This window comes from Scomber scombrus, chromosome 20 (genome assembly GCF_963691925.1).
Source record: "Scomber scombrus chromosome 20, fScoSco1.1, whole genome shotgun sequence".
Lineage (NCBI taxonomy): Eukaryota > Metazoa > Chordata > Actinopteri > Scombriformes > Scombridae > Scomber > Scomber scombrus.
The window spans coordinates 10062390-10083887 of NC_084989.1; the positions used below are offsets into that span (position 1 = coordinate 10062390).

The 21498-nt window shown below is 40.5% G+C and overlaps 1 protein-coding gene across 1 annotated transcript in view; it reads left to right on the forward strand.

Moving 5' to 3' along the window:
* The window catches only part of ctnnd2a (catenin (cadherin-associated protein), delta 2a), a 218703-nt gene that overhangs the window by 102759 nt on the left and 94446 nt on the right, over window positions 1-21498 (forward strand). Inside the window, exon 11 of the mRNA XM_062441201.1 lies at window positions 9653-9959. Coding sequence (XP_062297185.1) covers window positions 9653-9959 — 307 coding nt within the window. The remainder of the gene's footprint in view (window positions 1-9652; window positions 9960-21498) is intronic.

Consider the following 21498-nt stretch of genomic DNA (forward strand, 5'->3'; position numbering starts at 1 on the left):
AATGTAATTAATGCTATAACTCATTCCTTTGGTGGCAAGAGAAGGGGGACGTTACTGTGGGTATTCACTCCAAAACTGTAAAAGTTGTAGTATTTGGTACACAGTGTCAGTCTAATTCAAGGCCAATTCAAACGAGGCACTTGCAGTCAATTGACGCTTGCTGTATTCATTGAGAGTGCAGGCCATCACTTTACTTAACTGGACAATTAACTATGAAGAGAGGCTGCATGATATAACAAAAGCAATTTAAGTCACTGTAATTGTACATGCGCAGGTTTTTATAGCGGTTGTTTCCTGACCCAGTTTAGGACAGAAGAGAAATAGGGACAGGGAGCAAACAGGACATAAAGAAGAAGGTGAGTGGTGAGTTTACAGAGGCAAAATGTCAGTATTTTAGGATTTACTTCATGTTTTGAGGAACCTGTGATTTGTGTCTACTTTCATTGCAAACGGCAAACTCTGTAAGTCTGCTGGGATTTTCTTGCGGCACAGTGGTTATCTGTTGGCTCAGTTTCAAGTGCTCCCTATTCTACGCAGCTTTCGTTTCCCTTTTACAGTGATTGTTAACCTGAGTGCTGAGTGAACAGCAGTAACTGCCTCTAACTACTGAGACAAACTATAAAACTATTTATAAAATATAAATAGGAAGATGCTACGAAACATCTGCTTCACTGTATAACGCACATGTATAGCGCACATCTGTATCTGGTCAAACCTCTCTCGTGTGTACACCCCTTTCATCTTCTTTTTTAATCTAGCCATGACATCCACAGTCATCTATGCCCAGTACAATATTATTGTACAAGTGTGAGTGTGTATATGTGTGTTTTTTTTGCACTATGCACGTGTGTAGGCAGTGACACGTAGTTTTTCATTCTTGGATTAAACCAGGTCAGCGCCCCAGAGGACTGCAGGTTAATGTGGCCTATTTCAAGCGATTATTCCTGCATGCTCTCAGCGTCTCAAACACACACACATGTATACACATTCATTGTGGTACAAGGAAGAATCACAGCAAGGAAAAGCCTCAGGATATGGTTTACAATTTGTTTGTTTTTCTAAAAAAGCATTATGTACTTTTGAAATTAGGCTACACTTTGTCACTATACTTTACTTTCTATTTTTACCGTTTCCATAGTTCCCATGTTGGTCTGGTTGGTTGGTCTCTCCTTGTTAATACAAATGTACAGCTTTATCTTTCTTATATCTTTTTCTCCTTTATTGCATCTGTCATAGTGAAATCTTTGCATAAACTCCCTCACCTTTTCTCGTCTTCTTATCTTTCCTTTTCTCTGACTTACGCTGTGAGTTTTTGCCCTTTTCCTTCCTTCACTCCTGTCGTTGTTGTTACATTTTTGCCTCTGTACCTTCTCCCTCTTATGTCATGAAAGCCATCTTGGTCTATATTAATGACTCTGACCAGTGGGAATAACAGCGGCACTGAATGGATGTGGCACTTTTTCTCTTTAATAGCTTAACATCAGACCTTCGCGTAGCTCAGGTGGCGACAGTGAGAATGAGTAGATTCACTGCCATGGCTATTTGTCAGGCACATCTAGTAGCCTGTTTGAGCTATTGCTGTTGATAAGGGGTGTTATATAGCTCAACATTGCTCCCTCCAGTATCTTCAGAGGAGACAGACACAAATTCTTCTACAATCAGTAATCCCTAAGCCCCTAAAACAAGGTTATATTTTCTCAGCCATTAATGAATTGAGATAACCTTATGATACAAAGCTGCATTTAAAAAAAAAAAACAATTGCATATCTTCATGTGGCATACTTTACATACAGTACATTTTACCATGCGTTATTCTTCAGAAACACTTCTCTGGTCACTCCTGTAGTTTTGTTTAAGTGTTCAGGCCTTATCACCTGCCAACCAGACAGCATGAGTAGTGTTTCATGCTGCAGCCACACCACAAGCTTTGCAAATGAAGAGCCTTGTTTTGAAAAATTTTGAATTTTAGTTTAAAACATTCTTTGACGTATGACACTTACGTTATTGAGACTTTTTGCATTGGAGATATGCACACATATTGATATCAGGCAATTTGAAGAAACTTGTGTATACTCAATTTGAATGAAATACATTAATATACAGAGGTTGTCCTTCTTAACCTTTTTGCTTTATTTTATAGCCTTGCTCTGGCTTTTGTCTTCTCTCTTACGGGATGATGGGCATATATATTTGCATGATAGCAACATTTTTTGGGCCCTTAGAGTGTTTTTCCTGAAAAAAGCCTTTCTTAGTGCCTGTTTTAAGAAACACAAACAAATTGAATACACACTTCTTAATATTCTACAATTAAATTCATGCAACTTCTGTTGCGTGAACTCTGTTACATCAGCCAATGGTGCATGTGTGTATGTGTGTTGTGATGTTTCCAGAAATCAAAGCAGGATTTTTTTTTTAAAGTTTAAAAAAAGAAATGTTAGAAAGAAGTATGAGAAAATCTGATTTGCATCAAACCATTAAACCACTCTTCTTTCCCCTTTAAATCTGCTGTGTTCCTTCTGTAATGAGTTCTGACAACCTAATGAGGGGGAGTGTGATGGAGGAGAGAGATGAGAGAGAAAAAAACAAGCCCAAGAGAGGAGGGAGGAATGGGTAAAGATGTAGAACGGGTGCAGTTTCTGTGTCTCTTCTGACCAGAAGGCAGGAGAAGTTCAGGGTACCTCTCAAAAAGGGAGAGGGATAGATTCTTGAAAAGGAAGAAGAGAAAGGAAAGGCTCACTTCATTCTGCCAAATGTCCTCTGATGTCCCACTTGGCTTGTGTGTGTGTGTGTGTGTGTGTGTGTGTGTGTGTGTGTGTGTGTGTGTGTGTGTGTGTGTGTGTGTGTGTGTGTGTGTGTGTGTGTGCGCGTGCGTGCGTGCGTGCGTGCGTGCGTGCGTGCGTGCGTGCGTGCGAGCGTGCGTGTGTGGTATGTGCATCTATAGTTGATGGAAAGCCATCTATGTGATCATTTGACGTTTTGACAATAAAGCGTCCGTTATGTTATATAAATTATTTAATACTCTGACGTAAAGATCATGTTTCTCTTAAGTTTCATGGTTTCCAGGTAGAGAAGACTGAAGTGATGAAGGTATAAGCTTTCTAAACATTTGTTCAGAGATTCAGGATCATACAAATGACTTTGATATCCAGTTCTGCACCATGTTTCCTGATCTTGAAACACACTTTCAAATATGTATTTTGTATTTTTGTTCCTTGCACACAAAACACATGAGGCAAAAATGGGATGCAAAACACCTTTATTCTTCTAGTATGTTTGTATGTACACAAGGCAGTGTTTGCTCTGATCAGTGCATGGCTCAAATAGTTTTTAACAAGTAGCATTGTGAAATGGACTAGTTTCAGGACACATGATTCACCAGTTCTTCATCAATTAGTGCCAGATAAAACCTCAATGCAGGGATCTAAAGCACTGCAGCTTTTAGTAGACCTTTTGGCAGCAGCATCTCCCTAGTCACTTTAGTGTGTCAGTCATCAGGCTTTCCCTGTCACCAGGTTAGATTAGGTTTGTTTGGCCAGGATAGATTTCAGCTTGGCCTCTGATCCTGCTGTTCTATTAATGAAGCTACTGTCTTTTGAACCCCAGTAAAGGGTGAGTGTTGAATTTACACTTACTCAGAATGTGCTTTTAACTCCACTGTGAAAGCTGCTTGAGCATTGGGTTTGTAATTGTCATGCTGCAGCTTTCTCAGCAAGGTTTTAAAAGTCGTCTTATGATCATAATTTAAGGGTCAATTTCATGTGAAATATGTAAAAAAGAAAGAAAAAGGAGGGAAGTAGGGCTAGATAAATAAAGCTGCAGCTTTTTAGATGTAGTTCTCTGATTTCTGAGGATTTCCTCTGTAAGATGGGTAATACACAATTTGTCTTCAACCCACAGTACCATTCATCTTCTTGGACAACAACTCACTTTCCAAAGTAGAATCCAGGCAACGTATTACGTGGCTTAAACTTTTACAGTATTTACAGTGACTTTTTGCTGAAGCCTCAAAAATCTTTAATTACTAGCTCAAAGCATCTGACATACTCAACAGATCAGCACAATTTCTTTCCCCTTGTGAAAACATATGGCACTTCGTAAATGTAGGTTTAAGTTAGTGGTGTTAGTCACCCCACACCATCCGCACGTTACACACAAGCAAAAAAAAAAAGTGTGTTCTTAATTACACACTAGTTGCCACAAATACTGTTAATACCCATACAGAAAATGCATGCACAAACACCCACACATACGCACACACACACACACACACACACATATTCTTCTGGTGTCCCATGCTGTCTTGGTTTCCATAATTTGCATATTCTTTGTTTTATCAGCAGTAATGAATTCATGTCTGTGTATAGAAACATTCATTTGTTTTTGTCCTCAGAGATCACATGGATAAATTTGAAGCCAGCGCAGCACAAAACCAGCATTGACTGTCTTCATTGAATGAAAAGAAACAGTCTTATCTGCTGTGTAAAACATGTTTTATTCATTAATTGCTTCACAGTTTATCATTGTATAGATTACCTTTTACCTCTCTGTTTGCTCCTTACATCATACAATATGAATACAATATAAATCAGTGTTCTCATAGTGGTTACATTACATCTTTTGACATATATCTTAAATGTCAACATCCCCTTGAGAATAGTCTGGAAGAGTCATAAACCTTTTTCACTGTTACTACATATCTGAGACTAAATGAAAGTCAAATGTGCTGCAGAAGCAAGTATGATCAAGTTAAGTTGATATCCATCCATTTTCTGGCCAATTTATCTTATTCAGGGTCGCTTGGGGAGCTGGAGTGTATTTTAGCACAGAGTGGGCGAGAAGAAGAGTACACATAGAGGAAGACACCTGTCTGTATTCAGGCTAATACAAAGACAGAAAACACACCTGGGTGATGAAGAGTGCTTAGTATACCTAACCAGCATGTTTTTGGACTGGGGGAGGAACAATGAGAGCACCCGGAGAAAACCCACATAGATACAAGGGAATATGTAAACTCCATACACACACAAAAAAACCCAGCAGTACCTACACGACCAACCCGCACCAACCACTGTGCACTGCTATGTTTATTTTCTTAGAGTTTTTGTACAATAGATGTGTGTGTCATATGCAGTAATGTTATGCCCTGTACAATATAAATATAGCACTCTTTCGACAGAAAGTAAAGAAACTTGCCTTTTTACGACTTTCGCTGTTAGCCTTCCACAGCATGAACATTTAGCAGCAGCCACTGGCCTAGAGCTCCCGCTGCGTCTAAGTGGCGTGCTCGGAGAAAGACATGGCACCTTGACTCATGGAGACAAGTGTCCTACAGCTCCCACACTGTAAAATACTGGACTTACTGGAAAGTGCAAAGAAGGGCATTTGTGTGTTTGTGTGTGTGTGTGTGTGTGTGTGTGTGTGTGTGTGTGTGTGTGTGTGTGTGTGTGTGTGTGTGTGTGTGCGTGTGCGTGCATGTGTGTCATCCAGTGCTTCCAGCTCAGGAACATCAAGAGCTGTGTGTTGGCCAGGAGGCTCTCCCAGGGATAAACAGAGGGAGAAACTAATCCTTACTCTCCTCCACATCCAAGTAGTGTGTGTGCGTGTGACCGTGCATGTGTGCTTCATCCATTGCTGCTGTAGGCAAGGTTGCGTGTGCAAGCTGTTGCATGACCTTAAAGCATTAGGAAAAGACATGTTACCGGCACACATGTTTAGTCCGTGTCAATCACTTGCATATTTAGAAATCCATGTTAGAGCATTTGCCTGTGTATCTATGTGAGTGTGTATATGTGAGAGAGATAGAGACTGTACTGAGGGGTTTTGTGTAATCGTGCTGAGCGCTGAAGCGTGTCGAGAGAAAGGACATGTCCTCAGCTCTGATCACATAGTCTACTACAAACACAATAGACGCAAAGAGGGGGAGAGATAGAGAGACAGAAGGGTGTTAGGGAAGAAAGGGAGAGGAAAAACATGAAATGAATGGATGATGGAAGGAGGATGACAGACAAAAAAAAAGCAGACAAGGGGCTGAACTACAGCAAGAGAGGGAGGGAAGGGATTGAAAAAGAGAAGGTTTCAAAAGAGACGGGCAAGGAAAAAGATGGATGGAGGTAAAGACCAGGAGGGACAGATCTAGAGGGAGAAAGAAGTAAAGAAAGGAGAGAAAAGGGCATGGGAGTGATGGAGGAAAAAAAAGACTGACAAATACAGAGTAGGACTGAAAGAAATGGAGGCAGAGATGAAAGAATGAGAAGGGAGGATGGACACGGAAAGCTCAGAGGATTGGTTTGATCCCCCTTAATTTTAATTTTTCTCTCCCTATCTCTTTCCCCCCTCCCTGTCTGCCTTTTCCATCTCTTGTACATTCAGCGAGGGCTCCCACGTCTCAGCAGCCCGGAGAAAAAGTCAGCCTCGCTCTAAGCTAGCCGGCCCCTCAGTCGGCTGGCTAATTGCAGAGGTATCACTGTGTCAAATGACTAATAGAGTTTCCCTTCCCGTCGCTAATCTGCCAGCAGGAGCACAGCCGCGATTTGTTTACTCTACACCGAAGCAAGGGAATACAAAGACACACCCGCCCTTTTATTTCCCCTCAAACACAATTTCACGCCGCCAGAGCGCTAGGTGTGAGAGGTGTTAGTGTAGCGTGCATATCTGTGTGTGTGTTTGTGTGTTTGTACCTGTACTCACACAGCACATTTCATGATTTGTTTAATATTTCATGAAACTGCACAGTGACTGAAAGACACACCCTCTCAAACTCATGCATGCTACTTTGTGAAGAAGCCGAAAACTCCCAGCGGTTCCCACAAGGACAGGAATACAAGATTGCACACTCTCACACACACACACACACACACACACATACTGAAATGCATACACAATGACACACGCATGCATAAACAGGCAGCCACACGCTGATTTTTTTGCCATCCAATATTGGCCCCAAAGGTCAAGTCATCAGTCAGAACACACCATTACTGGAGCAAATGATAAATTCAGCAGCACTCCATTTACTTAAGCTAGGAGAAGAAGAGAGGGGGAGCAGACAGTAAGATTGAGTGAAGAAGAAAATGGAATGTATAAAAAGGTGTGGGGTAGCTGAATACAAAGTAAGTGAATTTGAAAACAAAAGGAGGAGCAAAAATTGTAATTTTGCCAGACCATTTTTGGAGGATTTGTATGTCTTTCTGTACCCTACAATCTCAAAGCTTTATTTTTGCTGTCTTTTCTTTCTCTTCATCTAACAATGACACCAGTATTCAGTGGTCAAAGGACAGGCTTTAAGAGTAATTTGACAAGCAATTTTTGTATGTGGTATTTTTCTCCTCTTTTCACTGCTCTCCCACCCACTCTTTCGCCTATTTTGGTGTCAAGTCTCTTGGCGAGCGCATGCTGTCACTGGTGGTGTTAGCCTAAAGCCCTGGCTACTAATGAGACGTTCAGAAAGACAGACACACCACAGACAGTGTTTAAAGAGTACAGAAAAGACTGATTTGCTTCTGATGGGAGTGACTCTGCTTCATTACCCTCCTATACCCCGTGTTCTGAGCGGCTCTACTGTCGCTCCCTCCATCGGTCCGTGTTTCCTCCCTCTCCCCTCTGGTTTGGCTCTTTTCTAAACTGCAGCTCCATCCCTCATCTCTCAGCTGTTTCTCTCTTTTTCCCAGGCTCTCTCCCCGCCTAACTCTTTGGATCTATGTCAAATTCGGGGTAGCAGTAGAAGGGCTCACACAGCCTTTAGCCTCATGGGCATTGTATGGCAGAGCCTTAAACTTGAATTTTTCACTGTCTGACTGGCAAAGGATTTTTGTTAACCTGATTTTTGAGTTAGGAAATAAAAAAAATATGCCATTGTGGTTACATTATCCAAAAGACTCCCTGTGCCTCTGGTGGGCCGACAAATGGACTTCACCAGACTCTGTGAGAAGGATTTAAAGAACTTTGGAAAGTAATTGTTAAGGATTGGTTTAATCTTCCTCATGTACCAAATAAGTGGGGCAGTTTGAACGTGAGTGTGTGTAAAGAAAAACAGAGAGAAAGAGAGAATGGTGAAGGAGAGAGATAAGAGGGTTGTGAAGGTCAAGTCAAGTAAATGCCACCACTCAAGACTGCCTTAAAGAGCAAGTTTGTTGGTCACATAATGATGAGACACTCAAGCACACTCACACTCACAACACCCCCGATTCCATTGCTAATTTAGTATGCATGTCTGTGTAGTCTTCTGTAAGTGTAAATGTGTTTTACATGTGTTCTGGCTTGTATATGTATTATGAGATGCATGGGAGTGCTAGCATCCTTGTGTGTGTGTGTGTGTGTGTGTGTGTGTGTGTGTGTGTGTGTGTGTGTGTGTGTGTGTGTGTGTGTGTGTGTGTGTGTGTGTGTGTGTGTGTGTGTGTGTGTGTGTGTGTGTGTGTGTGTGTGTGTGTGTGTGTGTGTGTGTGTGTGTGTGTGTGTGTGCATTTTCCCATCCAGACACGGTTAAGGGGCTAATTCTCTTTGTAAGAGGAGCCTCATTGGCCCATGTTAGAGCCTCAGTCAATCACATGGCCTCATATTGATTTTAAGGCTCTGTGATTTATCACATACTCCCCGAAGAACACATTTATGGTGTTTTTGCATGTGTGTAGGTGTGGGTTTCTGTGTACACATACCTTGGTCCTAATGACAGATGAGATGGATCCCCCCCACACCGTCTGTCTCAGTGTTTTTACAGGCAGAGAAACGAGGCCCCCAGACTCACATTAACACCTTGATATATCACTGATCCGCTGCTCCAACACGGCAGGGAAGGAAGGTGACAGCTACTGTTCCCCTGCAGGCTGCTTACATCCCTGAGCAAATCCCCATTCAATTTCCATCTCACTCGAAAGTGAGATAGCTTGGTGTTTTATTTATTTATTTTATATATTTGTTTTTCTTTTAGTCCTCACTGCTCACCGGGTAGATGTCTCCGTTTTCATTTGTCCTTGCATGGGAATTGCAAGCTAATTAGTTATTTGAGTGACAAAGCTAACACTGATAAACCCTCAATGTTGTGGAAACTGTTGTTAAAGTGTTTGTTTGGAAGGGGGGGTTAGGGCACTGCACTCACATAGAGATAGAACTATAGTTCAGTTTGTATTTCAGTCAGCTAAAGTCACCTCATGATAGTAGATTGGGTTTTGTCCCAGGCATCGATTTTAGCAGTCATTGAAAGGATCTAAAATGTCTCTCTACACTATATTTGTTGATCTTTTTCTCTTTCTTTCTTCAATCCTTCCCTCTGTTGAACATTGTTCATTGTTGTTAATCCTGGGCATGCGGCCAAAATGTATCCATCCATATGAGACACGCTTGTCTTTTCCCAACAACCTGTTTATCTCTTCTCTTCTCTTCTCTTCTCTTCTCTTCTCTTCTCTTCTCTTCTCTTCTCTTCTCTTCTCTTCTCTTCTCTTCTCTTCTCTTCTCTTCTCTTCTCTTCTCTTCTCTTCTCTTCTCTTCTCTTCTCTTCTCTCTTTCATCTCCTGCCATCCTCCCCGCTCCTCTCCGTTTGTCTTCTTCCTCCCTTCTCTCCTCTTCTCCTTCCATCCCCTCCTCTGCCGTGTAGACCTATCCCAGCGTGTCCATGACCAGGTCCTAAGTTATGTCCTCTGTCCCTACTTTCCCACCATAGCTCCCTCCTCCCCTGGTGTCGACTCCGCCCCTTTGCAGCGCACAGGAAGTCACGGCACGGGAACAGGAAACTACAGCCGTGGCGGGACCAACAACTACGCCACAGTGGGGCCAGGCTACACATCAAGCAGAGGTGGTGATGGGGGTGACGTGTATGGCTCAGACCCTTATGTTGCAGACCCTTACCGCACCCTGCAGTACTGCCCCTCTGTGGTGGAATCACCCTACAGCAAGTCTGGACCTGCCCTTCCGCCCGAAGGCAGCCTGCAGCGCTCACCTTCTATCGACTCTATCCAGAAAGACCCCAGGTAGGATGAAAGGGGGATGTGGTGTGTGTATATATGTTGTGGGGGTTTCATTGGATCACAATGTGCTCAAGAGCACAGGACCCTTAAAAGAGCTTATATTCAGTACTTAAAGACTTACTCTAGCCCTGACCCCTACTCTAAATAACCACGTTTGTCCGATATGAAATCCCTACATATGAACAGTTGTGTCTCCCCACAATGTGTTGAATACACACACTAACATACACTGATGTACACACATGCACAAATCAATATTTCAGTCATGGTCAAGTTGTCCTGGTGAAATCTCTGAAAGTCTTTGACCTGTGTGACCGGGAATTGATTTTGAGTTCTTATCAATCAACACATCACACACACACACACACACACACACACACACACACACACACACACACACACACACACACACACACACACACACACACACACACACACGTTGTAATATTACTTACTCTTGACCTCCCCTTGGATCATATTGATGCCTGAGACATCTGAGGTGAAGCATAGTCATACACACAGAGGGACATATTTTCAAACCAGCTCCAGTTGTGTGTTAAAAATTAACTTAAAAAATGTACCTAATCATTCCTCATTAAGCAACACAGCAACAGTGCACCAGAGGAGCTTTAATATACCATACCTGCCATACCTGCTTAGGAATAATCTGAAGGACTGGTGTCAGTCAAAACAGTATTTACTATCACTCATTGAACAAACTCCATCAGTTTCTTTCAAGTCTACTAAACCACTAAAGTTCAAGTCAAATACAATGATTTTATCTTTTATTTGATTTAATGGTGAGGTAACAAGCACAATTACTCTGTTTACAAAGTCATCTTCCAGGTGCACTTGCACTCATTTGATTGGTGACTGGTGGATTATGTTGTATTGTGTCGTGACCAAAGTTGAACCAAGATCAACTTTTCTGTTAGACAATCCTGCATATTTTTGTCAGAGCCCCCTACACATAACTCTGCTGTGCTAAAACAGTGTCCTCACTGAAATAAATGAGTATGCAGCATTTTTTCCTCCACAGTTCTAATGTTAGTCTTAGCGCTGCCTTATTCCAATCAGGGATAGGGCTACTCAGTGTTACCACATATGTGTAAAGAAAAACAACTAATAAAACAGTGTAACTCCAGTCACACATCGGTTGCTTTAGAAGCTCTATTTCGCCTCCCTTAGTGTCGTGCTGTGTGTAAAAGAGTCCTACTGGGCTGTGATCACTTCCATCCTCTTGTCTCCACAATTAAGTAAAGCTCACTCTCCCCTCTTTATTTATATATATTTCACAGGCCTCTTGATGTATAATTCCTTTAATTAGAGTGAGAGGGACTGAGGCATACATGGATCAAGTCTCAGCAGCAGCTGTCAATCATAAGAGAGAGAGAGAGACAGAGAGAGAGTGAGCGAGTGTGCGAGTGTATGGGAGAGAGAAATACAGGGAAAGAGTAATAATAAAGCGAGGTGGGTGCAGAAAACCAAATGATGAAAGTGCAGAAAAAAAGAGGAAGACCATTGGAGTGATGATACATTTCATAACAAACACATTCACATGAAAGACAAAGTACAGTCTTTCTAAAAAGCAGACCAAAAAGTTGTTTTTATTTTCAAATTCACACCAAGTTTGTGAAACTTTTGTTGCTTGCACTCTTTTGCATTTGGTTGTTTGTGTACACAGAAAGTTCTTCTTGAATTTAGCTAGCGGAAAAGTAGTGGTATATTTTCTGTTTTTCGTAAGGTGTACCAGCGGGTTTTGTGACAGAAGCACATTAGTCACACAGCATCAACATAAACAGTTGCAACAGTAGCGAAAAATAAGTTTCTCGAACAGACACTGTAGAGTAAGCAACAAGAAGTGAGCAAAGGTCAGCAAGATAAGGAGCAGTCTCATGGGTTGCAAAATCACACTTACACACACATACATACAGTTAATACACTAATGTTTGTAAATGTTTGCTTATGGAAATTAAAGCAGATAGAAGATAACATTTATGGCAGTGTATAATCCAGGAAAAAAAATGTTATGCACATCACAAAACCTAAATTTGAATGTTCATTAAAACATAATCTTGCAAGTATATGAATCTGTTTATTTAGCTGGGGAGATTAGATTGTTTTCATTCATTAAGTACCTTGCTGCAATTTATTACTTTGCAGTATGAAAAAGCAGTTAAATGTGCATTTACAATTTAATCTGCTTGAACAAAGGCAATGAAAACATTGAAAATTGATTTCTCAATTTTTGTCAAAATGGTCTTTCTTCCATATATCATCTGTGTGTTTTGTCAACCTTTTATTACATTTTATCATTGGAGATTAGGCTTGGGCAGATGGGTGATACCATCGTCTATCGCAGATGGCAGACAGTCATTGACTACTAAGCTTCAACTATCATAATATGGTGATTTAAAGGTCTCCCTCCCCCAACCCATCTTTTGCATGGATTAAAGTACTGTCATTGGCTGTAGTTTGTATTGCACTTATAGTAACTCCTCTGTTTCGTCGTGGGCGGGGCTGAGCGCTCCATGTGTGTACTCCAGTGCAGCAGAGGGCAGACAGTGAGCCATGTGAAGTATTTGAGTTGATGGCAACTGCACAGTACTCACTCCCAATATCATTGTCCATCACTATGTTTCAATATGGATATCATCATATGCCAATTCCACTGACATCGCCCAAACTGAATATTTAGTTTATTTTTCTTATTGTTTAAAGTTCCACATAAATGCATGTCTTTTTAAATGAATACTCAGTTGCATGCACTCAGTCAGTAAGACATCTTGTTTTACCTTCATTCATTCCTAGTTGCAGAGTATTGTAAGATAAAGCAGTCTATCAACCACCATTACAGAAATGCAGGCATTTTGTACACTGATTTAATATTTTATCTTTCTGTGTTGGAACCCCCTGCAGAGTTCAGTAAAACCCTGTTTAATTAAAAGTACCAAAGTTATTCATGACTATTTTAGAATTAAGACATTACTAGCTGGAGACCAGTGGTGTGAAAATGCTCTCAAATCAGCGTGTTGTTTACTTTTATACATGTAGGCTGGCCATGAACTCCTATTCATTAAGAAGCAGACACAGACAAAGTGCCTAAAACCGGAAAAAAAGAGAATGTGATAATTAGTGATTTTCATAACAATATCACTTTGTCCTTTTTCCTTCCCAAATCGTGCAAATAGCATACTGATGTTTATGTGATCAGGCTGTTCTGACTGCAAGTGAGAAAAGACAAAAGACAATAACAAACAGATGACAAACCCAAAATAAATATATTAAGTCTGTGATTGTTCCTGATGCTGAATGTGCTCCTGTATTCTTCTCTCTCCCAGAAGAGATTTTGAGCTCAATGAGATGGCTTGATTAAATAAACCCTACATATATAAAAAGAGTTTAAATGACTCAATATCATTCAATAACCAAACTGCTACAAATCATATCTGGATGATGTTAATGCTAACATTACCATTTAATATTTTTGAGGTTTTTATGTGAAGCAGACATCTCAGGCTCAAATCTAGATCCATCAAAGCAATGTCAGTCTATAGCGATTTGCATCTTAAACCACTATTAAATTAAATTATAATATGATAAACTGTTTATTTAGGATGACTCACAATATGGATTTAAATCAGTGTTTGTTACCGTAACCATAACCAAATGAAGCAACAGTGCAGTCTGTTGCAGCAAAGTACACAACAAATTTGAATTCAGTGCAAATAATGTAAATGATATGGCTTTTATCATGAGTATTGAATAAGTGCTATATGAAAAGCTGTATACCTCATCTATGATAAAAGTATATCTCGTACAAGTTTCTTCTTGTTTTGTTTTGTCTTTTTTTTATTTATTCATTTTTAATTGTTCAGAATTTCTGCTCTGAGAAAAATGTCTTTGAATTCTTGAATAATAATATCAGTGAATTATAGCTGTGTGTTACATTTCTCTTTGTCATGAGGTTAAATGGCCTCCTACTCAAACTTCACTCTCTCTCTCTCTTGCTGTAATTGGATCTAGCTGAGCTAACATGAAGTGCTAAATGAGTTAGCAGCTATTAGAGACAAGAAACACTCTGCGAGAGGGCAGAGGTTATGTGTGTGTGTGTGTGTGTGTGTGTGTGTGTGTTTAAGAGGAGTCAATGTATTTTTTAATCCTCAGCATATTTTATGCATAAATTCTATATGTTACTGTATCATCTGTAGGCGTGCATGTGTGTTTGTTTGTATGTGTGTGTGCATGTGCGTGTGCATGGCAGCTAGTAACACAGTTAGGGACAATTACAGCTGGAGAAGAGTGAGCTTGATAGAGCAGATGTGAGGACAGTGGCACAAAGAAAAAACTCAATAACCACTAATGGATAGGAGTGAAGAAAGGAGAGGAGGAAGAGGGAGATAAGGTAGATAAGGGGAGGAAGGGAGGTAAACACACTACCTGTCATGCACACACACACACACACACACACACACACACACACACACACACACACACACACACATACACACATACATACAAACACACACATATACACATGCTCGCCTACAGATGATACAGTAACATACAGAAAGATGAAGCCAGAGGGGGGGGGCCGAGGAAATGAGGAGAGGGAGGAAGAGAAGAAAGGAGGCACATGAAGAGGTTGGGATATAAATGAAGAAGGGGGATTTGATAAAGAGGAGAGAAATGGAGGGGCGGTAGACAGATAAAGATCAAGAATGGGCGGAGCTGAATAGAAGAAAGATGGAACAGAAGTGAGGAGAAAGGGCATACTCTAAATTTTGTTACCCTTAATTGTTTTGGTTGTGGTTCTCTCTCGCCACAAAAATAGATTCCTACCCCACTGAGTTTCCTGCTTAAATAGAATATTAAAAACAATGTTGGAGAAAGGAAGAGAAGAATATTGAACACAGACCTACAGAATCAATACAATAAGGGATAGTAGTAACGCAAAAGCCAATAATAAAGGAAAAGTAAAAGGAAGAAATACAGGAGATCGGGAAGGGAAAAAAGCAGACATTTGTTTAGGGAATACAGGAGACATACCTTTAGGGATCGAAGGAAGAGGAAGAAGAAGAAAGGAGGGAGGGGACGATGCAAGGCGTAGTGGGGGTTCGTGAGAAAGAACAGGAGGGAGAGAGAGAGTTGAACATTAGCTCAGGGAAATGGGAGTTAGGGACCGAGGAGGTGGGGGCCAGCAGTTATTGTTGCAAAGCTTTGTAGCTTAGAAAGGAAAGCAAGAGAACTGAAAACATCATGCAGGGGGAGTAACAGCAAGTGTGGAAAATTCACAGTGTTGTAGAAACGAGGATTGACAGGAAGGACGAACGAGGGGAAAAAAGTTGCAAAGTTGCATTCAAAAACCATTCTGCAGTATTGTTTCAGCTGTGGGGGTGAGCTTGACTTATCTCATCAAACACTTAATCTACCTGAAACAGACACAGCCCTTCAAGATAAGATAAATCAAACTCTCCTCATTTACATTTTCTCCACAAATTCAAAATATATTCTGCTTGCAATAGTCAGTAAGCAATAGTGTTATGTTGGAATTATTCTATAATGATGATGATGAACAACAAACGCATTGTTTCGTGGAAACAGTAGTTAGGAAAGCATGGGTTAAAGTCAGATTGTTGCAACAATAAATGTAAAACATACAGTACATTGTGTAGGTAAAGGTAAGTCCCCTCGCCTCCCCCTTCACTGTGCCCACGTTATTTGCTAGATACTATAGAGCTGCTGGCATGAAATTGCTATTTACAGTACCTTGATATGATGTGATCTAGTCTGACATGTCATTGTCACCACTCGCTATTTATTGTCAGTGTTTGTTGGCTCACAGCCTGAAACACAGTGTTCTATTTATGGAAAATCTGCAATGGTCAGCGGTGACTCTGTGTGTGCGTGTGGGCATGTGTGTAGGTTTGTGCGTGTCCAAGGCTGTGTCAAAGACAGGGAAACGGAGACTGTGTGTGCTGTGTGGCAGACATTCATATGTGAACAAATAGGGCTGATGCAATGAATTCTCATCTGTTACAGTGTCTAAAGGACAATGATATGTCATATTCGATAGACCTTGGATGTGCATGTGTGTGTGTGTGTGTGTGTGTGTGTGTGTGTGTGTGTGTGTGTGTGTGTGTGTGTGTGTGTGTGTGTGTGTGTGTGTGTGTGTGTGTGTGTGTGTGTGTGTGTGTGTGTGTGTGTGTATGTGTTTTGGAAAAAAAGAGAGGGAGAGAGAATTATGCAGTGATTACTCTTGTTGTCACTTGGGCACGAGTGTCAATGTTTATTTATATGCAAGTGTGTCAGAAAGAGAAGCAGGGTGCTTGTATTACCTGCGACCATTGTCTGTTTGTGTATGTGCATTGGATACATATGGTTTATGTATGACTCCACAGACAGTACACCTGCTTTAGATGGAAATTGAGTCACTGGCAGCCTGTGTGTGTGTGTGTGTGTGTGTGTGTGTGTGTGTGTGTGTGTGTGTGTGTGTGTGTGTGTGTGTGTGTGTGTGTGTGTGTGTGTGTGTTGGTGTGTGTGTGTGTGTGTGTGTGTGTGTGTGTGTGTGTGTGTGTGTGTGTGTGTGTGTGTGTGTGTGTGTGTGGGCCTTGAGCATAGGATTTTATTCAGACAGGGAATATCATGCTCACTTAAGTGAAAGTAAGACCCCCTTACATAAACAGTACCCAGTTTACCATACTACGCACCTGGGAATTTCTATTGTGTGTGAACTGGAGGCAGATTATGTTTCCATGGCATTGACTTGAAGCAACTCTGTGCTCTGCTGTGTATACAGCTGTGGCCAAGTCCCACACCCTGAAGCGTGTTCTCGCTGGGCTTTGCACACAAATATTACCCTGCATATGTAATTATTGTGTTTGGTTGGTAACACACATTAGCAATATATTGCATGCATAATATCCTTCCTCTTCTTCCTTTTACTCAGGAATACACCTCCCATCATGCCATTTGAGAGTGATCCAACTATTGACTGTATATACTTATGGATGAGGTGGCTCCACTTCCTATTGCCATGCAAAAGTGGAGCCAAAAAATCTCCTTTCAGGGAGCTGCCATCGTGCTTGTGTGATGATTTGGAACGTGCAGGATACGCCCACTCACCTGGCTGTCATGCCACCTCATGGAGGTTTGAGAGTGGCTGTCCTAGCTGCCAATCACAATATCACACCCCCTTTTTTATACCATCAAGTTAATTATAAAACAAACCATCAGAATCAGAAAAAATGACCACTTGAACAAAAACTACCTTAAATGACAGAAATCATCTTTGTAAAAAATGTATTTGATGTGAACGTTGATTTTTTAGTTTGGCTCATGTCCCATCCGCTAGCCAGGGTGGCGGTTTCTGGCACAACTTTGCCTACTTCCAAAGTGCATGGAGAAGGAAAACATTTCTTTGTCTGCTGTCACGCCATCCAGCTTTATATACAGCCAATAGATTCAACATATACAGTAGCTCAAATGAGAAAATGTGCAGAAGTAGGACGAAAATGGAAGAGTTATCTGTGATGCATTAAGATAAAACTGCGACTTTAGCTCACACTAATTAGTTATGAGAGACAGTAATTAGTGTCACCCACCAAGCACACTATAACTATGCATGTTTAAATGTAAAACGATTAATATTTCGATTTGGTTTGAGCTATATTGGATACAGATTGAGGGTATTTTGGAAAATGAATGGAAAATTATGTAAGTAAAGGAAAATATTATTAAAATGCAACATCTGATTTGCATTTCATTGCAGTTGCTACATTGCTTAAAAGTGGCATGAATAGAGAGTAAAGAAAAAGAGTTTGAATGTTTCAGAACCTTGGAGAGAGGCACAAAGAGAGACAGTTAAAATACTTCAGGACCATGGACAGAGACAAGAGAAAGAGTGAGATTCAGCTTCTATGATTAAATACATCTGCTGTTTCTATTCACCATTTGTACTAGGTCTGTGACTACTAACTGTGCAACATTTGAATATGATCATGAAGATTTTTTACAGATAAACACAGGATTCAATTATTCATCTAGACCCCAGGATTGCACATTACTTTGCTATTGTAGACAATTGACATTTTTCCCCTAAAATGTTATATTCATCCTTTTTTGAAAAGGTCTGATTTCATTAAAAGTTAGCAACTACTTACATAATTATGGCTGTATTAAAAACCCAACTATGTCTTTTTTGTTCAAATACTGAATACCAATTTTTGTAAGGGAACTTAATGACAAGAGAGAAGAGAAACTTTGTCCACCTTTATGTGCTTTTCTGCCTGCAGGGGAGTAACTGTGGTTCTGAGAACAGCAACTTTAATGTTTAACCTCACCATGAACGCAGCTTGAATGAAAGACGGAGAGTAAGGCAGAAAAGGAGAGAGCTGGTCAATCACTTTTGTCATTAATCTGTGTTCAACATCAGATAAAAAAGGGAGGAAGAAAGAGAGAAAAAAATGATGTAAGGGATGTAGCAATGAGAGAAAGATAAAAGGATGGGTTAGTAAACGGGTGAGTCAAGAAGAGAGAACAAGAGAGGCAGGACAGTAAAGGTGTGAGAGACACAGTCCTAGGATGAGCGAGGGATTTAAAGAAAGCGAAAGGAAGGAAGCGAGTGAGACAGATAGAGGACACACTCTATTGGCTCTCAGCACGGCCCAGGGGTAATTTCCTCTCCACATGAGAAATGCATGCTGGGATATGGAATCACCTCCAAGGGAGGGTAATGATGCATTGCCAGAACCTTGGCCCTGAGGCACAGCTGTGTGTATGTGTGTGTGTGCGAGTGTGTGTGTGCGCGCGCATCTGTGCCCTGGCCATCATCCCTGCCTGTTCTGGGTAAATTGCCCATTGTAGTTATTTTCCTTTTCGGAGGTGGCCTATCTGTTTGTGGGTGTGAGAGTGTGTGTGTGTGTGTGTGTGTGTGTGTGTGTGTGTGTGTGTGTGTGTGTGTGTGTGTGTGTGTGTGTGTGTGTGTGTGTGTGTGTGTGTGTGAGTGACCTTGGGATGACAGCAACCCTGTATCTCTGCCTTCCTTTCTGCAACGCTGATCTTCTCCCTGAATCTGAGGCCTGGGAGATAGAAGGATAGATGAACCAGAGACGGACAGACAGATAATTGTGAATTATGTGACATTTTAGTATTTAGACAAATGGAAAATCTTGGCCCATAAATCACACACACATAAGTAGATATTTAGACTAACAATCAGATGATATTTGGCTGTCAGAAATCACAACAGAAAGCATGGACTAAATAGCTGTGTTCACTGTTATCTCTATGTGTGTGTGTGTGTGTGTGTGTGTGTGTGTGTGTGTGTGTGTGTGTGTGTGTGTGTGTCTAAGTGCGCACACACTCTGATGTATGCGGTTGGTAATGAATCTGTCATGTTCTTTTGATCCAATCATTGCGTTATTGTTTTTTATGGTAATTACTGCCACTAACATTTCTTCGATTAACATCCATCAAACCTATTACCCACTTAGACGGGAACACAAACACACATGCTAATGCAGTTATTCAGCACTACAAGCTAATCTATAGGGTAGGAAAAAGAAAGGTTAATATATGTTTCGGCTGCTTCGTACTCAACTGAAGTAAAGCAATAGATGCGCCCCGTCTCTCTTCTTCACACACTCGCACTGCCGCTCTGTCTCCTGACACCGGCGGCATTTGGGAGGGATTATGGGAAAATTTCACACCAGCAGAATTACTGTATATCTTTTCTCCTCCACACGCCTCACTTCACCTCGCTTCTCCTCTAACTCATACTTGGGAACAACACAGTCTAACCACACTCCATCTACTGATCTAATGATACACTGGCGGAAACGAAGCGCAAGTATCATCAATATAACCATGAAGATCCATCGTAACAGAATTAACTTCTCTTTATCTTAATGTGTTTAGAAAGAAATAATCTAAAGGCATTTCATTTTTGAGAGAAAACACAATATGAATTGAAACGTGCAGTTATTTCTACTGCAATTATGTGGGGGGGGGGGGGGGGGGGGGGGTTTCCCAACACTATATTTATTGAAAGTTTTTCAAAATAAGTAAGCGTACATCACATACAAACACACCATATCAGCATATACAAACTGAACCAACATTACAAAGAACAAGGAACATCAAGTACAGTTATAAATATGAAGGACAATTAGGGGTTTTTCCTTTCTCAATTTCAGCACAAATTTAGCTATCATGTTTTTAAAAAACACAATAAAAGATCCCCATATTTTTTAGAACAAACCTTGTCTCCCTTTTTGTATTTATGTTATTTTTTCAAGAGGCAAGGTGAAAAGCATTTTCCTGGCCCAAAAAGTAATACTTGGACTACAAGTTTTTTTCCAAAACATTCCAATTGATCTCTTAGCATGCAGAAGACAAATATTTATCAGTGTTTGTTCACTCTTAAGGAACTCTTAAGGAACTCTTTTGGATATAGTCCTAAAATAAAGAAACCAGGGTCCATAGGAATATCTTTTGATGTAATCTTCAGTATTACTCTTTTAACCTCCCTCCAAAAAGAATTTACTTAGCGACATTGCCAACACAAAGAAAAAACGTTCTTATTTCAGAACATTTTACACATAAGTCTGGAATATTACTATCATATTTATTTAAGTTAACTGGCGTAGTATATGTCCTCATTAACCAATTGTACTCTAGCAATCTTAATCTGGAGTTAATTGTTGGGTGTGGGCCTAAGTACAGATTGATTCCCAATCGTTTGGTGAAATATCCAATTCCAGGTCTTCCCTCCATGCATTTCTTTTGTAATCAGAGTTCTCAGATGAATTGGATAATAACAGATTGTATAATTCCGATACAGCACCTTTACTTAAATACCAAATGGGACTAAATTGAGATAGTAAGTTAGGGTCTTTAATACATTTTTTCACTTTAAACCCAGCTTAATCATATTTTTAACAATAGGATTAGTAGTTTGTTTCATCAAATTTGGCAATGTGTCCGAGTATAAATACAATGGTAGAGGCAAGCTTAAACCTTCTGATTCCATTTCCTTCCACTGAGGAATGTTCTTTGTTGAGAAATAACATTTAAAGGATAGTTAGTTGTACTACCCAGTAATAACAGGTCATATTTGGGCATTTCCATTACTATATGATAGGTTGAGCAAAGAGAATCGAATTCTAGCCAGCTTGTTTTGCCATATAAAACCGATGAATCGCTTTCTTAGTTTCTGAAAGAAATCTTCAGGTGGAGGCAGCGGACTGTTATAAGTGCAGTATTTTAGGGAGCTCTTTTATGATATTAATTCTACCAATCAAGGACACCGGCAGAAACGTCCATCTGTTGATGTGGGATTTTTTTTGTTATGGTTTGTTATGGTGCTTTGAAAAAGCTCTTTGGTCAAATATGTTTCTCAGAGCTCTGTCTGTATGTTCTGATGAGTCCATCTTCCAGCTGGGACAAATTTCCTCTTTTATAGATCTCTGGGTAACGCTCAAACTGAGTGCAGAGTACGTCAGTTTCATGTGTAACACAGCGCTATCAATTTAAGTGCCCT